At 44.4% G+C, this 17,085-nt stretch overlaps 1 protein-coding gene and 1 pseudogene across 2 annotated transcripts in view; one reads left to right on the forward strand and one right to left on the reverse strand.

The window, feature by feature from the left end:
• Nucleotides 1-17,085, forward strand: part of RCAN1 (regulator of calcineurin 1) — a 140,851-nt gene that overhangs the window by 121,749 nt on the left and 2,017 nt on the right. The window contains exons 1-3 of one of the 2 annotated variants that reach the window (XM_006886737.1): nt 8,406-8,497; nt 11,666-11,839; nt 13,964-14,123. In XM_006886737.1, the coding sequence (XP_006886799.1) occupies nt 8,411-8,497; nt 11,666-11,839; nt 13,964-14,123 (421 nt within the window). In that variant the 5' untranslated portion in view covers nt 8,406-8,410. Of the gene's footprint in view, nt 1-8,405; nt 8,498-11,665; nt 11,840-13,963; nt 14,124-17,085 lie in introns of those variants that run through there. The other variant, XM_006886736.1, reaches the window with a different exon arrangement.
• LOC102848651 lies at nt 1,137-1,907 on the reverse strand (annotated as a pseudogene).

Below are 17,085 nucleotides of genomic sequence, written 5' to 3' on the forward strand. Positions count from 1 at the left end.
CAATAATCTCTAAGTAAACGGTACTTCACTTCATCCACATTTGCTTACCTCTCTTTTCCTAGTCATTAAGTAGAGCTTTGATTTGCCTCTGGCGATTTCTTCATCTTAAAGCATCTGGAGCAGTGCTTTTCCAAGAAGTTCCTTGGTATAGGGTGGTTACCTCCATGCACTAAGGAAAGACTGAGGTAATAAGGGAGCCAGAGTTAATGAGCATGGAAACACACATGGAATTTAACAAACAAGATGAAATCTTATGTGAACTGTGACCTTTGCCTGAAGACAGAATTTGCAACTCTCTTCCTCCCTACATATCATCACTTAATCACTCATTTTCTTTTAAGATAGCTTCCTTGCTGCACATTGAGGTTTCTCTAGCACCTGCCTGGTTGCTTCAGGGAGTACTGATAGAATCAAAGTGTAGATGTTGTGCTAGGTTATCTGCTTATGTTTTCCTTCCCTGAGACCCAGAATCTAAACAATCCATTCCTTACCCCAAATCCAGCACCCCTGAGCCTATTCCTGGATATTGCCAAAAGTGAACAAAACAGAAATTCCTTGAAAAGTGTCAAGAATAAACATCTTTCCTATTCTGTTTCTGACATTTAATAATCAGGAGCCAAAAGGAGAGAGTTGAATCGCACCACTGCTTAGACAAATGGGTTCTAAACTCTTTGATCATGAATCTCACTAGTAAAATAATATATCTTTATTTCTAAATTCTGTGCAAGAAAAATCACTGCCATCAAGTCACTTCGGACTCATGCTAATCCTCCACGCTCATCCTTAAATGTAAAGGCAAATCTTTTCTTTTAATTTATTCAAATATTTATTGAAGAACTAGGGAAATACAAAGTTTATAAAACATGTTCAAAAAGGTGAGGTCAATGCACAAGTGAAAAGCAGAGTATGGTTCACTGAATCACAGCAGTCAATAGAAAGTGCCTTAGGAAATCAAGAATAAAGATTGCTTCCAGCCTGCACAGGGGTGTGATTGGGTGGCAAATCAGGAAAGCGGGTAAGATTAAAATAGAAGACTTCAGTCTGGATTGTTGATGATACTCAGTATCGACTATATTTGTCTCTCCTTTTTCTCTCCCCATCTTTGGGCTTAATTTACCAGTAGTGCCCAGGACTGTTCAATGCGCTTTTTCTATACTTGCTTGCACTTTTGCTTTAATGTCTTCTACAGAACTAGGTCCTTTTGGAGTTTTGGGAGTTTTTTGCTGTTTTTTGAAAGATTTTTGTCCTTTCGATCATGAAGTTGATGGTTTTTAGTCTTTTCCACTCTGGTTTGATTTTTGTGCATTTTTGGCTGGAGTATCCCGTATAGATTTCTTCACTGGTGCTTTTTCTTCAGCCTCATGATCATCAAACTCGTCGTCATCATCTTCATCTTCGTCATCATCATCTTCGTCATCCTCTTCATCAGTGGCAAGTTTCACCTTTTTCTGTGGAATTTTGTTACCACCTGCAGGGGCAGATCTCTTTCCTGATATACTCAAGAGTTTCACATCCTCCTCCTCTACATCATCTGACTCTGCATCTTCCTCCACAGCTACTAAGTGTTGTCCACTTATATGCACAGGCCCTGAGCCACACTTCAATCATAAGATGACAGGTGGTGTTATTTCAAAGCCCCCAAGCAAAACCGTTGGCTGTACAGACACTTTCAAAGTTGCCAGTGTTATTTTAATTGGGCTGCCCTCATAATTCATTCCCTCTGCTTCAACAGTGTGCAATTCATCCTTTGCACCGGCCCCTAAACTGACCGTTCTTAAAGATACCTGGTGCTCATTTTCATCATTATCCACATTAAAGTGATAATCTTTGTCAGCTTTCAGTTCACAACTGAAAAAGTGGTTTTGGGGCCGCAGAGGATTCTTGTCCATATCCATTGAATCTTCCATGGGTTGGTGGCTCACATTTATGTGGGAGAGGACGGCAATAAAACACCATTGTTGCAGGGAACAGCCGCGCAGGACGGAATCACAGCTGGGAAGGCAAATCTTCACAAGAGGAGACTGCCCATCTTTCTCTCACAGAGCAGCTGATAGATTCAAACAGCTGATCTTTCATTTAGAAACACAACAGAAACACACTACACCACGTCTCACTCCCTCACCCATTGTGGTGGAGTTGGAACCAACTCATAGCTGCCCCTGCAGTGGGTTTTCAGAGGCAGCAAGTCACATGGGAGTAGATTGTACATCCTTCTCTGATGGAGTAGCTGATGGATTCACACTGCCTGCTTTTGGGTTGTTTTTGTTATTGTTGTGTACTGCTGAGTAAGTAAACGACCCATAGCTGACCCTCCCGCGGGTTTTCAGAGGCAGTAAATCACAGGGGAGAAGATTGCCCATCCTTCTCCCATGGAGCAGCTGATAGACTTGAACCACCTCCCTTCAGGTTTGCAGTGCAGCTTCTTGCCACTAGGCCACCAAAGCTCTTACATATTCTATGCAAATTCTACTATGTGTTGGGTGAATTATAAAGCATACCCTGAAAATGTTGTGGTGGTGGATCAAGTTGGAACTGAATCATAGCCGACCCTCCACCAGGTTTTTAGTAGCAAGATTGCTTGGGAGGAGATTGCCCATCTCTCACCTGCAGAGCAGTTGGCAGATTCAAATTGTGTACCTTTGGATTTGTAGTGCAACTCCCTACCATTAGGCCACCAGAAAAAACAAGGTGAGCACATGTAAGCTCATTATGGTCTTCCCACATCTCAAGGTCGGACTTGAAGGCTTGTGTCTTAGACTCACGGGAACAAGCACAGGGACTCTCACAGTGTAGACGACTATCTACTAATGGCACAGTTGCTGTAGGATGTGGATGGCCTGTGAGCTCCTGAGACCGCAGAGGTTCACTTAAAAATAATACCTGGGGCCCAGTGGGCTCTTGAACACAACACTGCCTAGGAGACCTGTAAGCAAGTGCACCTACCAGCACTGTGCTACCTCCTGTGACCAGGAACCAGCGACAGGACAGCCTCAGCCAGTAACAGCAGTGCCCATGGCCCATGAAGACTAGATAGCAGTTAGCCCTCATCATAGGGGTCCTTTCTGGTGTGCAGGTCATTGAAGTTCAGTGTTGTTCCACAAGTGCGGCCCCCGCACTGGCCCTGTGGCAGGACAGCTACTCAGTGAGCCATGTTGTCCTTGAGAAGTGCCCATTGTGGTAGGAGTATTGCCAAGCAAGAACACTGATATCACCATGCCAGGCTGACTCTCAGGCAAGCCGATAGTCACTGAGGTTAGAAGAGGAGGGCTGTGGTTGGCGTGGGCCTCCTGAAGGAGTGGTACTTGTGATGGGCCAGGATGGATGGGGGTGCAGAGACGGAGATGACACAGAGAGGGAACTGAAGGGGGACAGTGTGCACCATGGCTACTGGAGGAGCTTCATCTGCCTCCTCACCAGGCACCCGGCTTCCACCTTTTTTTCTCATTTTAATGGTAATTTTAATGAATGTTTACAAAGAAGTTAGATTTTCATTTAGTCATTGTTGCACATTTAACCCCTTCTTCCTTCCTTCCCCTCCCCTGTTCACTTTAAAAAAAAAAATAAATTCATTCATTGTTACACAATTACAATGTCCTAGTTTTCTTTGCAACGATTTGCCTCTTTTTCTGGGCTATTTCTGTAACTATAATGCTTAATCATATATTCCTTGTAGACAGTTCTTTCATCTGTTCCAATGTAGTGGTCATTATCTATCCACTCTTAACCTATTCTCCGCCCAACCCCACATGCCAGGCATGATCTGACTTCCATTCTAAGGTAATCACTCCAGTTTTTAGGCTCAGAACAGGGTGAAGGGCAAACGTGGAAGCCACACCGCTGTTAGAAAGCAGATCTTGCTGACACTTTGGCCCTCACTCTCTTCTGAGCCTGGAAACGGGAGTGAATGACATTAGAATGGAAGTCAGACGGTGCCCTTCTCTGCTCAGATCCTCCAAGGATGCCTGCCTCGGCACACCCCGGAGTCCTTCCAGGGGACTGAGGGTCCTGTTCTTTCCCGTTCACCTTCTCCATATGCCTCCTGCTGCTGTTCCCACAGCCTCGAATGCTGTCCTCCGTCCCCACAGCTCATGACTCCTCTCCATGTCACCTTCCCCAGGATCCCTGCTGGTCTTTCTGAACTCAAAACCTCCTTTTTACAAGCTTCCCCTATGTTCCTCTCTGCTTTATCCCCAGGAGGTAGCACTATCTCTGCATACTCTGTATTCCACTCCTTTGTGTGATTTACTGTCTTTCTCCCAGATAGACTGTAAAGTCTATGAAAACTAGGATTTTCTTTTTCTTTTCCTTCTGTTTTGTTCACTGGATCTCCACACCTAGAACAGTGCCTGGGGGAATGGCTGGCTGTTTGCATGGTGGTGAGGGGGAGGTGAATGGGTGGGTAGATGAGTGGATGGAGGGATAGATGGATGTTTAAGGAACAGTGAGAATCATTGAAATTCTTACATTAGAAGAGGAATGTGACTCCATCTTGGTTTGGGGAAGTTTCAAGGTGTTGGACATGGACAAAGTCTAGTGGTGCATTGAGAATTGTGGTCACAATGAAGCCAGTTAGAAAGATGCTTCAGAATGAGAGGGCTACCTCAAGTACTAACGGTAAAAGTGCAAAGTGAAGAGGAAGAGAGGACAGTGGACACATAAGAGAGGACACCATAGATGCCCTGGATGGTCCAGTCGGAGGGAATGGAAAAATGGAGATTCTTGTCTCAGAAAAGAAAAATAACTATAAAGCCGAGAAGTACCATTGTCGGGGCTCCGGGGGAGAGGCCTCGCCCTCCTCACGCAGGTGCCCCCTGAGCCTTGGCACACTCATCAACTGCTGACACATCTCAGGTATCCGGTGGGTGCTTCCAGTTGTCCGACCTTGCCACACGCTAAATGAGAACAAGAACCTTGTCCTCAGGGAATGTGCCTTTACAGCATGAGGTAATAAAGAGGAGCCCGAGAACAAGGCCTTTGTTTTTTATTTCTCTTGTGTAGTCACTTAGGCTGAGCACACAGTGCCCACAGAGAAAGGGATGGGGGTATAAGCATGAAATAACAGTAAAACTGTTCCGTTTTCTCAGAAACTGAAAGGTCAGCCAAACTGTCACATTGGGGTTAGAGGTCAGTGTGGTGGCAACGTTTATCTTCATCAAATGTGTCATTTTCCTTTCCAAGAGATCTTGTGAAAGTGCCTCACTCTTTATTCGGTTTTGGTTTGCTTATCTGAGTCAGAACTCGTGTTCTCCAACCTCTAGACATTGCACTTTGTCCCGCTTCAGCCAGTGGCACATTCTTGTCACGTTGTAAACTCCTTGGGGTTTATAATGGAAGTGCTGAGGTAATCCCAGCTATGCTGTAGGAATGCTGTAATGGGAATGATGGAATTCAACATAAACCTCAGTTTTTCCTCGCTGAAAATAGAAACTTGCTAATGACAATATGATCACCCTGTGGAGCCAGAGGAGGAAAACAGGGGTTAAATAGATCCTTTTATGATTTTTATATCGAGAATGGAAGAAATGTAAAACAACTGAAGCTTTACATTAACTAAGACATTTAATTTCTGGTCTCGGCTTTACTACTTTGAGCGCAGTTTTCAGTATACTTTTCAGGAGTGTTGTATTGCTGTGGGCACTCTTTCTCCACATCACTGAAATCCAACGTGCAAGAATCGAGAGTGTATTTGTCTCCGAAGCCACCAAGAGCCACATAAATAGGAAAGGCAACTGGCTTTATCTTTGCTCTGGCTCCGTTTTCATTCTCCGTGGGACCGAGCGCTATTGGCAAAGTCAGTGTGTATAGGAGGTTCAGAAATCCAAGTTGAGGCGTGAGGACAGGCATTGTTCAAAGAACTGCCAGATGAAGTTTTGTTTTGTTTTTAAGTGAACTGAGGGAGGAGGAGAGAGGAAAATGGACAACAATACCCACTTTCTGGTAAACTTTTGTTAAAATCACAATAAAAATTAAAAAAAAACAACAACAACAAACAACTGCCAGCCAAGCTGACCAAGTGAAACTGAGGTGAGCTAAAAGCAGTGTCACTTCTGGTTGCGTACCACCAAGGCCACACTATTCAGTGACTATGTTTGGAAGCTCCTCTGCCCCTTGCTTCAGAGCCTGGGACTCCTGAGCGATGGACGCTCCTCCTGCAGGGTTCTTGTGCACCCTGTGACCCAGAGGTCTCTGCCAGGGAGCCTTGGATCCAGCATTCCCACGTTTGGCAACCACCATGTTGACCAGTCAGCTGGGACACAGATTCAGCCCAAAGGCAGGTACAGAATTACAAGCTTCGTTTGGTTTTGGGGGCAGACTAATGAAAGAGTTTTCAAGTAGTTCAGCAGTCACCAACAACCTTACAGTGGTCATAATAAATAATAATAAAACCATAATAAAACAAAAATTACAAATTTTGGTATAATACCAATGTCTCAGATAAACAGAAATTTGCCAAACTTGGCCAAGAAATTGAACAGAGGATTTTGTTACAGTTCTTATAGGATAGGTTTCTGGGGGCTCTCTTGTCTCTCTTTTGCTCTTTTGGTTTTTGTTTCTAAAGAAAAAAAACCTAGACAGTTAATTGCCTTACCGGTGCAATTGGCGGACCTCTCAATTGCTAACTGAAAGGCCAGCAGCGTGAACCTACCAGCTGCCCCAGAGGAGAGAGATGTGGCAGCCAGCTTCCATAAACACCTACAGCCTTTGAACTCAGGGGAGTGATTCTACTCTGTCATACAGGGTTGCCCCATCCCTGACTCTTGGTGACCCGATGCACAATAGGATTGGACCATTGTGATCCATAGGGTTTTCCTTGCTTGCTTTTTCAAAAGTCAGTTGTCAGGCCCTTCTTCCTGGTCTGTCTTAGTCCAGCAGCTCTGCTGAAGCCTGTTTTCTATCCCAGCAGCTCAGAAGCCCCCACTGAGAGAAGGTAGTAGCTGTACTTGGGGTTGTGTTGGCTGGCAATTAAACGCAGGGTCTCCTGCCAGAAAAGGGAGAGTTCTACCACCAAACCACCCCTGGCCCTCACTACATTAACCAATTGCCTTCAAGTCTGTTTTAACTGATTATAACTCTCCACCTGGTTCTGACTGTCCACAGCATCACTGAGGGACTCAGATGTAACACACTCTGCTGTCAGGACTCCTTGCTCCTAGAAAATGCTTTTAAAAATAACAGCATTTTTAGATTTATAATGAAATTAGGGAAAGTGGAACCTAGAACACAAAGAACTGCATGTATCCAAGGGAGTATTATGCTGGGAATTTTTAAAGAGTGACATTGCTCTGCAAGACAAAACTGGAATTTGCCCTGCCATCCCAGTGTGCCTCTTAGTTGGGGCAGCTCACCTGAACAGGGACAGAATAGTCATAGTACCTCCGCAGCTGGGGCGTCCATTCTTTCTGTTGCTTTTTTCCTATGGGGCAGGGGCAGAGGGAGGATTTCCTCCCTGAGACCCTGAGCAGGATCGCTTAGTGTTTCTTTTCTCACCTTTGAAATCTGGATTCCCTAAAATGGCTTGTATTTTTGCCCAAACTAATACGCTGCTGTTAGAAGAGTATCAAAGTGTTGTATACTCCTAGTTCTTAAATTGTAATAATAAAGTTTTCAAATGAAAACCCTAGGATCACTTTAGGATCTTCCCACAATGCCCCAATAAGGCTGTAGGGTCCAAGTGGGAATTAAGGCATGTGTCCAATAAAGTTTAATTAAGGGGGGAAAGGCCACTTCATTTCAAAACTAATTCCACTTCTTTCTTTAAAAACTGAAGTTCATTGACCAAGACAGATTTCAAAATGTTTTCTTTAATCCCCCAACTTAAAACTTTCATTGAGTTTTTCAGGAAATTGCAAGGATCAAACAGTTCACTAAGACTTTGGTCTCCAGGTTTCACAAAGCCTTGAAATTTCTCAGGAAATTTCTAATTTCTGAAAGCTAATTGCTGTTTACTGCTGTGGCCCTTCGTCCCTTTTCCCCTGTAACATTTTCCGTCTTAAGGAGGGTCGTCCCATTCAGCCAGGAGCATGCTGTCTGAGTGCTGAATGGAATTACTACCAGTGGAAACTATGCTGCAAGAGGGCTTGATAAAGCAGCTGCTAAGCAAACCTCTGCTGCTTTTTCCATCCTCCCAGAGCAGAGTTAATTAGCATAGGGAAAATGACTAAGGTGCTGACGTCACCTCTTTCCAATAGAGGCTCACACTTTGTCCCTGTCTGCCTGCAAGCATGCAGGACTTGACTCAGGAATTTGCTGTCCAAACAGGATGCTCTGGAAGCGGTGCTTTTTCCCCCAAGGGGCCGGCCCTCAGTGCTTTATAAGCACCAGCTCCAGTGGGAGCTCACAGCTCCTCCTAAAAGAACCGCACTCAGGACTTGACTCCGTGCGCCCCGTGCTCTCAGTCTAAGAAAGCAAGATGCACTTTAGAAACTTTAACTACAGCTTTAGCTCCCTGATTGCCTGTGTGGCAAACAGTGAGATCTTCAACGAAAGTGAAACCAGGGTAAGGTTTCTATTATCATGAGATTTTAGAAAGTTTCAAAGCAGTGTGTTAATTGGGACTATTGGTTGAGATATTTGGGTGTGTGGGCGTGTGTTTCTGTCTTGTGGATTTTTTGTGTTTTGAAGTAAATTCAAAGTAATTTTTAGCTTTGGAAAGCAAAATCTGTACAGTGGAAGAATTTCTGAAGATCTTGTATTTGAAAACAGACAGATCCTTGACCAAATAGTACAGCAGAGCTTGGGGATTTGTGAATCAGAATCGATTCAATGGCAGCGGATTTGTCAGCTTCAGATTGTGAGTGAGATTTCAGGCAGTGACGAAAATGCTGCAGTTTTGCAACCTGAACACAAGTAACTTGAGTTTTATCTTAGGAAAAGCTTCTGTGAAGATTTTTTGTACACTTTGTATAACGACAAGGATCTGCCCTCAAGATTCCAGATTTTCCTGGATAAAGTACCTCCTAGATAAAGTGCTCTTCCCTAGATAAAGAGAGGCAAATGATAAAAATGAGTAAAAAGTTTAAGTATGTAAGTCAGAGTGTCTCCTGGGAAGCCACTGTCATTGGTGGTAATTAATAGAATTAGTCATTTTATCACTGTGTCGGTTTCTCTGTCACTTGCTTAAAATGTGAGATTTTCCATTATACCCGGTGATATAATTGATCTTTAATAATACTATATACTCTTTTGGGAGGTGGTTTTTGTGTCAGTAATTTTAATCCATCTGCCACTCTGAGGGAGCAAGATGGGTGGATTCCTGTAAAGATTTACAGCCCTGAGAACTTGGTGGAGGGTGGCTGAGGCCAGTGTCGACTCAGTCACAGTGGATTTTCCCCATTTGCATGCTATGCTTTATATCCAGTATTAACATTGTGGAGGTTACTTTTATTTGACTTTATACTTGTATTCCGTGCTTGCAAACTGGGACCCTAGTTTTTTAATTAGGTCGTAAAGCAGTCAGTATGCAAAGGTCTACATAAGTATAATGTGTATAGTACACACACATACACTTCTGAGTGTTTAAGAACCGCAGAATAAAGATGTTTAACATTAGATTTAATGTGAGTAAAATTTCCTTTAACTAAGTATAGGTATGACATAAGATATGTAAATAATTATGAGAAAGAAGAATTACATGTAAAGAATTTTTGCTAGTATAACAATATGGATTTAAGAGATTGTGTGATTATTTTTTTTTCTTTCTTATGTCCTGGTCCTGAGCCCTGATTTGTTTTCTGAAACTACTCAGCAGAGTCATCACACCCAAATTCTGAATCCTAACATAGGACCAAGTACTTGATCACAATACTTACTAATGAGGTCATGAGAAATTAAAAATAAATGAAACTTCACAAGAGGTGGATCGGGCAGCCACACAAGAGACTAAACATCAGCTATGCACTGTTTTCCCACATGTACCTCTCCAAAAGCCCTTCTTGGAAAAATCACAGAAAATATGGCAACAGAAGAAGGGAGCACTCACAAACTTACTCTTTCAGCATCACCCTCACTTTTCTTTGGTTGATGCCATTTTCTGACTTTCCAAGCGGGACAGATGCAGACGCTGGCCGGGTCTCCTGCAGACAGCCCTGCCTGGGCAGGTGGACTCTCTCCTTCCCCTTGTCCCATCTCGCCCCTTTCCCTTCACGGTGGAACTGTACACACTCCTTAATATATTCCCCTGCCTATTGAAAATCCTCTTTATAGGTGTTTCAAGGTCCCTCCGCTTGCTCCTCTGTGTCAGTCATGTTATATTGGGCTCGCCCACCATTGACCCAGAATATTTAGCCTGGAAAATAACAATGCAGAAACACAATGACTTAATGCCTTTGCCATCTTAACCAGCCTCACCTGTCTACATTCTCACTCAGGTTTGGACTCCTGAGGAACTGTGATGCTCCCATCTCCAAGCTCTCCCAGCCCGCCCCACCCAGCACCCCGCCCTCGTGCCCTCTCCCAGAACTTCTCAGATGTGGGAGATAGCTAAAGAGTTCTGATGCCTGAATTTAAGTTTGTAATCTTTGAATGTTTTACTTAGTGCTGATAATGTTTCACTAATCCTTGTAACAACTGAGCTAGGGGTGTGTGTAAGCCAACCGGGAGTTCCAAATACATGGCACATAACAACAGCATTAAACCCCGCTCACAGGAATTGGCCCATTTGCAGCATATTCATTTTTAAACCAAGATTCTTTTAGAATAATAATTAAAAAAATAACAAACTGACATAAATGCAAGATAGGGTTTTTTAAACCACTTTTTTGCATTAAGAAACACAAAGCTTTTTATTAATTTCATTATTTTCCCACTCTTAAAAAAAAAAAAGGTTTTTCCAAAGTAGCTGAAGCTTTTAATCCCTAGAGAAGTGGTTTTGTCTTCACTTGGAGTGAGAACTGTTGAGATTTTGGAGCTGAGAGGGGCCGTTCTTTATGGAGCAGAATCAAAGCCTGAGCTGCTGTTTTTGTTATGTGCCATCAAGTCAGGACCGACTCAGCTGACTCTCCAGCAGATTTTCAGAGATTATAAATTACATAGGAGGAGAGGAGGAGAGTGCCCATCTTTCTGTCTCAGAGCAAATGGTAGATTCAAACCACATGCCCTTTTTGGGGTTGGCATCGTAACTCCTTACTCACTAGGTCACCAGCGCTCCCATTCTGTACCTCCTTGGAGAATGCTCATTCTATTTTAAAAAGATTCCTATTACTGTAAAAAGAGTTTTAAGTATTGATTATTCTTTTTGTGAAATGAATTTCCGTAAGTTGTACATCCTTTTTTTAACAGCCACCTGTTTCCACCAAGACATCTCTGACTCATGGTGGCCCTGTGTATTACAGAACAGAGCTGCTCTAGAGGGTTTTCATGGCTGTGAGCCATCAAGCCAATTTCCAGACCTTTCTTCCGAGGCCCCTGTGGGTGGGTTTCCATGCTTTTCACTTTTCACACCACTCAATCGTCCCGTACAACTACCTCCTTAGGGACTAAAAGGACAGAAAGTGTGGTGTATCCGCAGGAGAGAAAAACTACTCTCTACTTTCTCAAAGAAGTTACAAGTTCTGAAAATAATAATTCACTTCCTTGACGAATGTAGTGAATGAGGAAGGCTCTCTTGTCAAGAGTCATATTTGGGCAAATTTTTAACTCCTGTTGTTTTTATTATAATATTTTTCAGGCCAAGTTTGAATCACTCTTTAGGACATATGACAAGGATATCACCTTTCAGTATTTTAAGAGCTTCAAACGAGTGAGAATAAACTTCAGTAACCCTTTATCTGCAGCAGATGCCAGACTCCAGCTGCATAAGACTGAGTTTCTGGGAAAAGAAATGAAATTATACTTCGCTCAGGTGAGTCGGGTTTATGAACATGGCTGCTTCACCCTCCCACCACGCTTGCTTAGAGTATATTATATATTGGTTTTGGTTTTTTGCGTGGACCCCCCCCCCCCAAATCATCCTGAGTAAGACCAAATTCATACCCATAAGTTTTCTCATTTAGAGAAAATGTCAAGGTATTCACCTAGCCTTAAACTGGCCCCTGACCTTGAGCAAGGCCAGGGCAGAAAGTGCAGTGAAGTGGGAAAGCTGGGTGCTGGCGGAGTTCCTCGGGCCCGGGCGGAACCCTCCTTCTGAACCCTCCTGAGGACTTGGACTGACTTGTTTAAACCTAAGCAAAAGCTGAGGTTCAGACTCTGTTCTCAGCAGGCAGCAGCAACTTGCTTGCTCGCGCCCTTAGTGGAGAAACTCAGTGTCCCCTCAGCCTTTGGAGAAGTAAACCTGCCACGTCCTTCCGTGTAGCGCTGCTGGTCCTGACCCCCAGCCTGTGTGAGCCAGACAGGTAGCTGACTGTAAGGAGTTCTTTTGTTTGGCCTCAGCATGCACAGTTGTGCCTTTTTCTCCTGCCTCAGATATCAGAGGCAGGTGGTGACCCACCTCCACCTCAGCCACAAAATGCCCTCTAAAGGTGGATCTGGGGCTCAGGAATTGGAGGCGGTGGGAAAGGAGCTTCTGTCTTGAGCACCAGGTTGAGATCCCATGGAGAGGCTTTCTGCCCTCGGAAGGAAAGCTCCCCTGACTCCATGACAGACAGCAAGATGCCTTTCTTCCTCCAGTGAACTGAGCGCCTGCTGGCACAGCAGTCACCGAGTGAATGAAAGCGGGCTGGGGAGCGCTGCCCCCTGCTGGTGGCTCGGGCCCGGTGCACGTCTGCGTGCGGGCGGAACTTAGCCGGCTGCCCTATGAGCACTTGCCTTTCTGCATCTGGTGAGGTCTTCCATGACTAACTCCTGAGTACCTCTATGATTTATGTATGATTATAAAAGTAATCATTCTCGTGAGGATTTGAGGGAGAGTATTGAAATAGAACAGGAAAAGCAGAATTGATAAGATTCTGAAGTATGTTGTTTCCTGATTATAGCCTGATAATCATGAGGATAATTGTTACCAGTCCTTGGAAGTTAGTGTGTGTGTGGGGGGGTGTTCAGTGAAAGAGGAAGACCCTTAAGGGGATTGTGTGACATAGTAACTGTGATAAATGGGCTTAGGCACAGCCGGCTGTGAAGATGGCGCAGGTTGGAGCAGAGTTTTGAGCTGTTGTACGCAGAGTTGCTGTAGCACCTCACCGCCACAGGACCATAAAGAGCCTTGATGGCATGGTAATCAAAGCACTCAGCTGCTAACTGGAAGATTAGCAGTTCTAACCCTGCTGAGTACTCCATAGGAGAAAAATGTGAGGTCTGTTTCAGTAAAGATATACAGCCCTCAAAAACTGGACAAACAGCCCTACTTTATCCCACGTGCTTACTGTGGCTTGAAGTCACTTCAGCAGCAGTGAGTTTGGGTATTTTTAGTTTAACTAGGTGCTTGCTACTTTTTTCTTTACTCCTATGAGGTGGATTGTCTTACTTGTCTGTTACATCTGGCAGCTGGTAAGTCAGAGGCAAGGGGCACCGAGCCTCTCACTGCTGGGTGGACAGGATGGTGGGGACTGTGGACGATGATGGGCACATGTCCTGCCTCTCCTACCTACCTTTGCCTCCAGAAAAACAGCATCGTCTTAGAGATGTGGCTTAGTCTTTTGGAAGTTCAGTGCATGCTTTGGTACTGTGAGAAACCAGAAGAAATTGATTCTAAGAACCCTTCTATAACCTTGTAGTCAGTTAACCTTATAACTTTGTTTTCTCCATTTAGAGAAAAGCCATCTCTAATTTTCAGTCAGTTAAGTTCAAGCAAAATCACTTGGAATCCCTGTGTTTATGAGTCTCATGTCCCAAAGAGGGGGCTGCAGTCAATCTGTACCATAACTGGAGTTCACACACCAGGTGACCGCCCCCTTGAGATCACAGCTCCTCTGCTTCCTGGGCCGTGATTTCTGCCCGTGACACTGTCTCTCACAAGCTGTTACTAAGCACTGTCACGTTGTTTCTGTTAGTGCCTCACCAAACACTTGCCTGTCTTTCTATGTCTCCACAGACTTTACACATAGGAAGTTCACACCTGGCTCCTCCAAATCCTGACAAGCAGTTTCTGATCTCTCCTCCTGCCTCCCCGCCTGTGGGATGGAAACAAGTGGAAGATGCAACACCCGTCATTAATTATGATCTTTTATATGCTATCTCCAAGCTGGGGCCAGGTAAGCAGTGCTGCCTGGCAGCAAAGGCGGGGAGTCAGAGGGAGATTGTGGGAAGAGACCCTCACTAGTCAGAGAGAGGTGCCCCCATCACCACTGCTCTTGTTATGATCCATGGGGTTCTACCCAGCATAATAGCAGTTTTCTTCATTCGGTGTCACTCTAGTAGGTCCCCAGATGGCTCAGATGGTTTGCATGGAACTATGAGCCTGAAGGTTGCTGGTTCAAACCGCCTAGCAGTGCCGTGGAAGAGAAGCCTGGTGATCTACTTCCATAAAAAATAACAGCCATGAAAATCCTAGGAAATACTCTGTAACATTTGGATCTCCATTATCTAAAAGCAGCAGGTTTAATTCTTTTAATACCACTGTAAGAAGTTCTGTATGGAATAAATGGCCACTCAACTGTTACCTGACAGATTGGTAGTTCACAGCCAACCAACAGGCATCCAAAAGACCACAGCCATTGATAATCCCCAGGAGGGTTTTCACACGTGAGATCCCTAGTCAGAATTGACTCGAAGCCAATTGATTTGGTTTAGTTATTAGTCAGTAATACAAGGAGTAGAGCGCTCTGGTGGCCAAGTGATGAGGAGTTACACCATAACCCAAAGGCTTTGACTCCACCAGCTGCTTCTTGGGAGAAGGAAGGGTAGTCTTTACAACCGGTGATTTACAGCCTGTGAAAACCCGCTAGAGGGTCAGCTGTGAGTCAGTTCTGACTTGAAGGCACATAACAGTAATAACAACGATGTTGGGAGTTTGTGTACCTCCTCTCACCTCATTGCTTTGAGAAAGTGTATCGGTGAGTTCGGATGGCCATAGGGACGGAGCCCTAGGACCCCTCCTGGCTGATACCAGGTGAATCCAACTTCTCTAATGAACACATCCTCCATGGAGGCTGGCACCCCAGTCCGAGATCCTGTAATTCCAGGAAGGGACGTGAGTGGCTTTTGAAAAGAGGAAACAAAGTATTGGAAGATTATTTTCTAGTGGGGATCACCTAATCTGATTCTCGCCCACCTTTTCTAAAGTTGGGGAGGGAAGATCATAGATCATAGTGAAAAGAGTCCCAGCCATGTGTGTGTACCCTCATCACCACAGGGGGCACTGTCTCACTGATCTGGTCAAGAAAAGTAGAGGTTCTCGTCCCCTGAAGGACTCATGACCAAAGAAGGACAAAAACATTAGGATTCGGGGAGACCAGTTTTTCCAGCCTCCAGGTCCTCATCTATAAAATGTATCATTCCATGAAGTTGTGGGAGGCAAATAGGAATATCATTTAAAACCATTTACAATAGTGCCTAGTCTGTAGTCAGGGCTCAGTGTGTTTTTATAGGACAACATAGTGTTGGTGGTCCCTGCCACATCTATAGATGAGGGAACACTGGGGAGCAGAGTCACGGGGGGCTTGAGCTGAAGAGGGCTGAACCCTTCCTCCTGTCCTGTCCAGGGGACAAGTCTTAAATGCTGAGAGCATCAACTCCTTTCTCCTTGACCAGCAGTCTGACGTTGCTTTGGGTTGAGGGTTTTAATTTCTTGGACTATCAGCACATTCACATTGCAAAGCTGACATTTCTGAAAACCTTGCCTTAACGGAAATTTGCACTGTGGTGTAAAGTGAGAAGCCCATTACCAACACTCCTCGGCACATGAAGGTCAAGATCGTAATTGGCCAGTTTGAGGGGAGTGTGTGCTTGTACACCACCCCACAGCCCCCCCCGCCTAAGGGGGCAAACAGAGTGGGGGCTTGGAGCCAGCTCCTGTATATTAGTGATCAGAGGGAAGCCAATCTCCCCCTGGGGAATGGTGCAAGCTGTTGAATAAGCAAAAGGTGCTACTGATGAAAGTCCTTCCCACTCCACGGCCCACCACCCCTCTTCAGACAGCTCATTTGAGAAGCCTTTCTAGAAGGTAAATGCCATGAATCCTTTTGCCCTTGGTTTACTTAATGACCTCAAATAATAGTCTGCATTTGTGGCTGTGTTTTCTCTCTTAGCAGAAGAGCTGAGCTCCTTTCATCTTTTCACTTTCAGTTACAAGAGCTGAGCTTCTTTCATCTCTTCACTTTCAGTTCCAATAACAGTCCAGTCTCAGGTGTGGACTAGAGGAGGGAGAGAATTGTGCAGCAGTGAATGAATATTTTTTTTCTTAAGAGAAAAGCGACTGATGAGTGGGTAGGGAGGAAAATGTGCAACAATGAAGGAATGGAAATTCACATTTTATGTAAACTTTCATTAAAATCACAATAAAAAGTTATTCCTAAAAAAAGAAAAAGGAAAGAGAAGGGCAGCAACCATTTCATGAGTGAAGACCTCAGGTGCCCTTGAGTTGACATATGGTGACTGTGAGTCAGAGTGGAATAGAATAGTGCTTCAGAGCATATGTGTTCCGGAACTGGGTGTTTGGAAATAGATTGCCAGGCTTTTCTTCTGCAATGCTTCTAGGTAGTCTTGAACCGCCAGCCTAACACAGCAAAGGGCCCATAACTAGTTGCCAAAAAAAAAAAAAAAACCCACAACCAAAAAACCCCCAAAACCAACAAAAAACTTTCCACAGTTAGAGGAGCATCTTTTGTAACTTGGGCAAAATCTTGCTTAGTTGCTACTTCAAGTTGGAACTGAACTTGGTAAAGGGCACAGGAGTTTTTTCTTACTTGCCTGGAATGTCGAAGAAATGCTGTGTCTGGTGCCTTGGAGGAACCATACCACTGAAGGCACCTGGCCACTCTGAGGAGAAGGAACAAGCTGAAGCAAACCCGCCTGCCCCCATTTAAAATCCTTAGCGTTTTCTACTACCCCAGCATTCCATGGGAGTGCAAGAATCCTGGCTCTGTTTTAAAGTGTATTAGGGATTGTGTACTATGTGCATAGAGTGAGCCTTGAAGTACTAAGTGTTGGCTGTATTCACTCAAATAATTAGCTCTATGCAGTAGATGCCATTAGCAGCCCATTTTATTATATATA

Source organism: Elephantulus edwardii, unplaced genomic scaffold, assembly GCF_000299155.1.
Source record: "Elephantulus edwardii isolate Elephantulus edwardi_28Jun2011 unplaced genomic scaffold, EleEdw1.0 scaffold00051, whole genome shotgun sequence".
Taxonomy (NCBI): domain Eukaryota; kingdom Metazoa; phylum Chordata; class Mammalia; order Macroscelidea; family Macroscelididae; genus Elephantulus; species Elephantulus edwardii.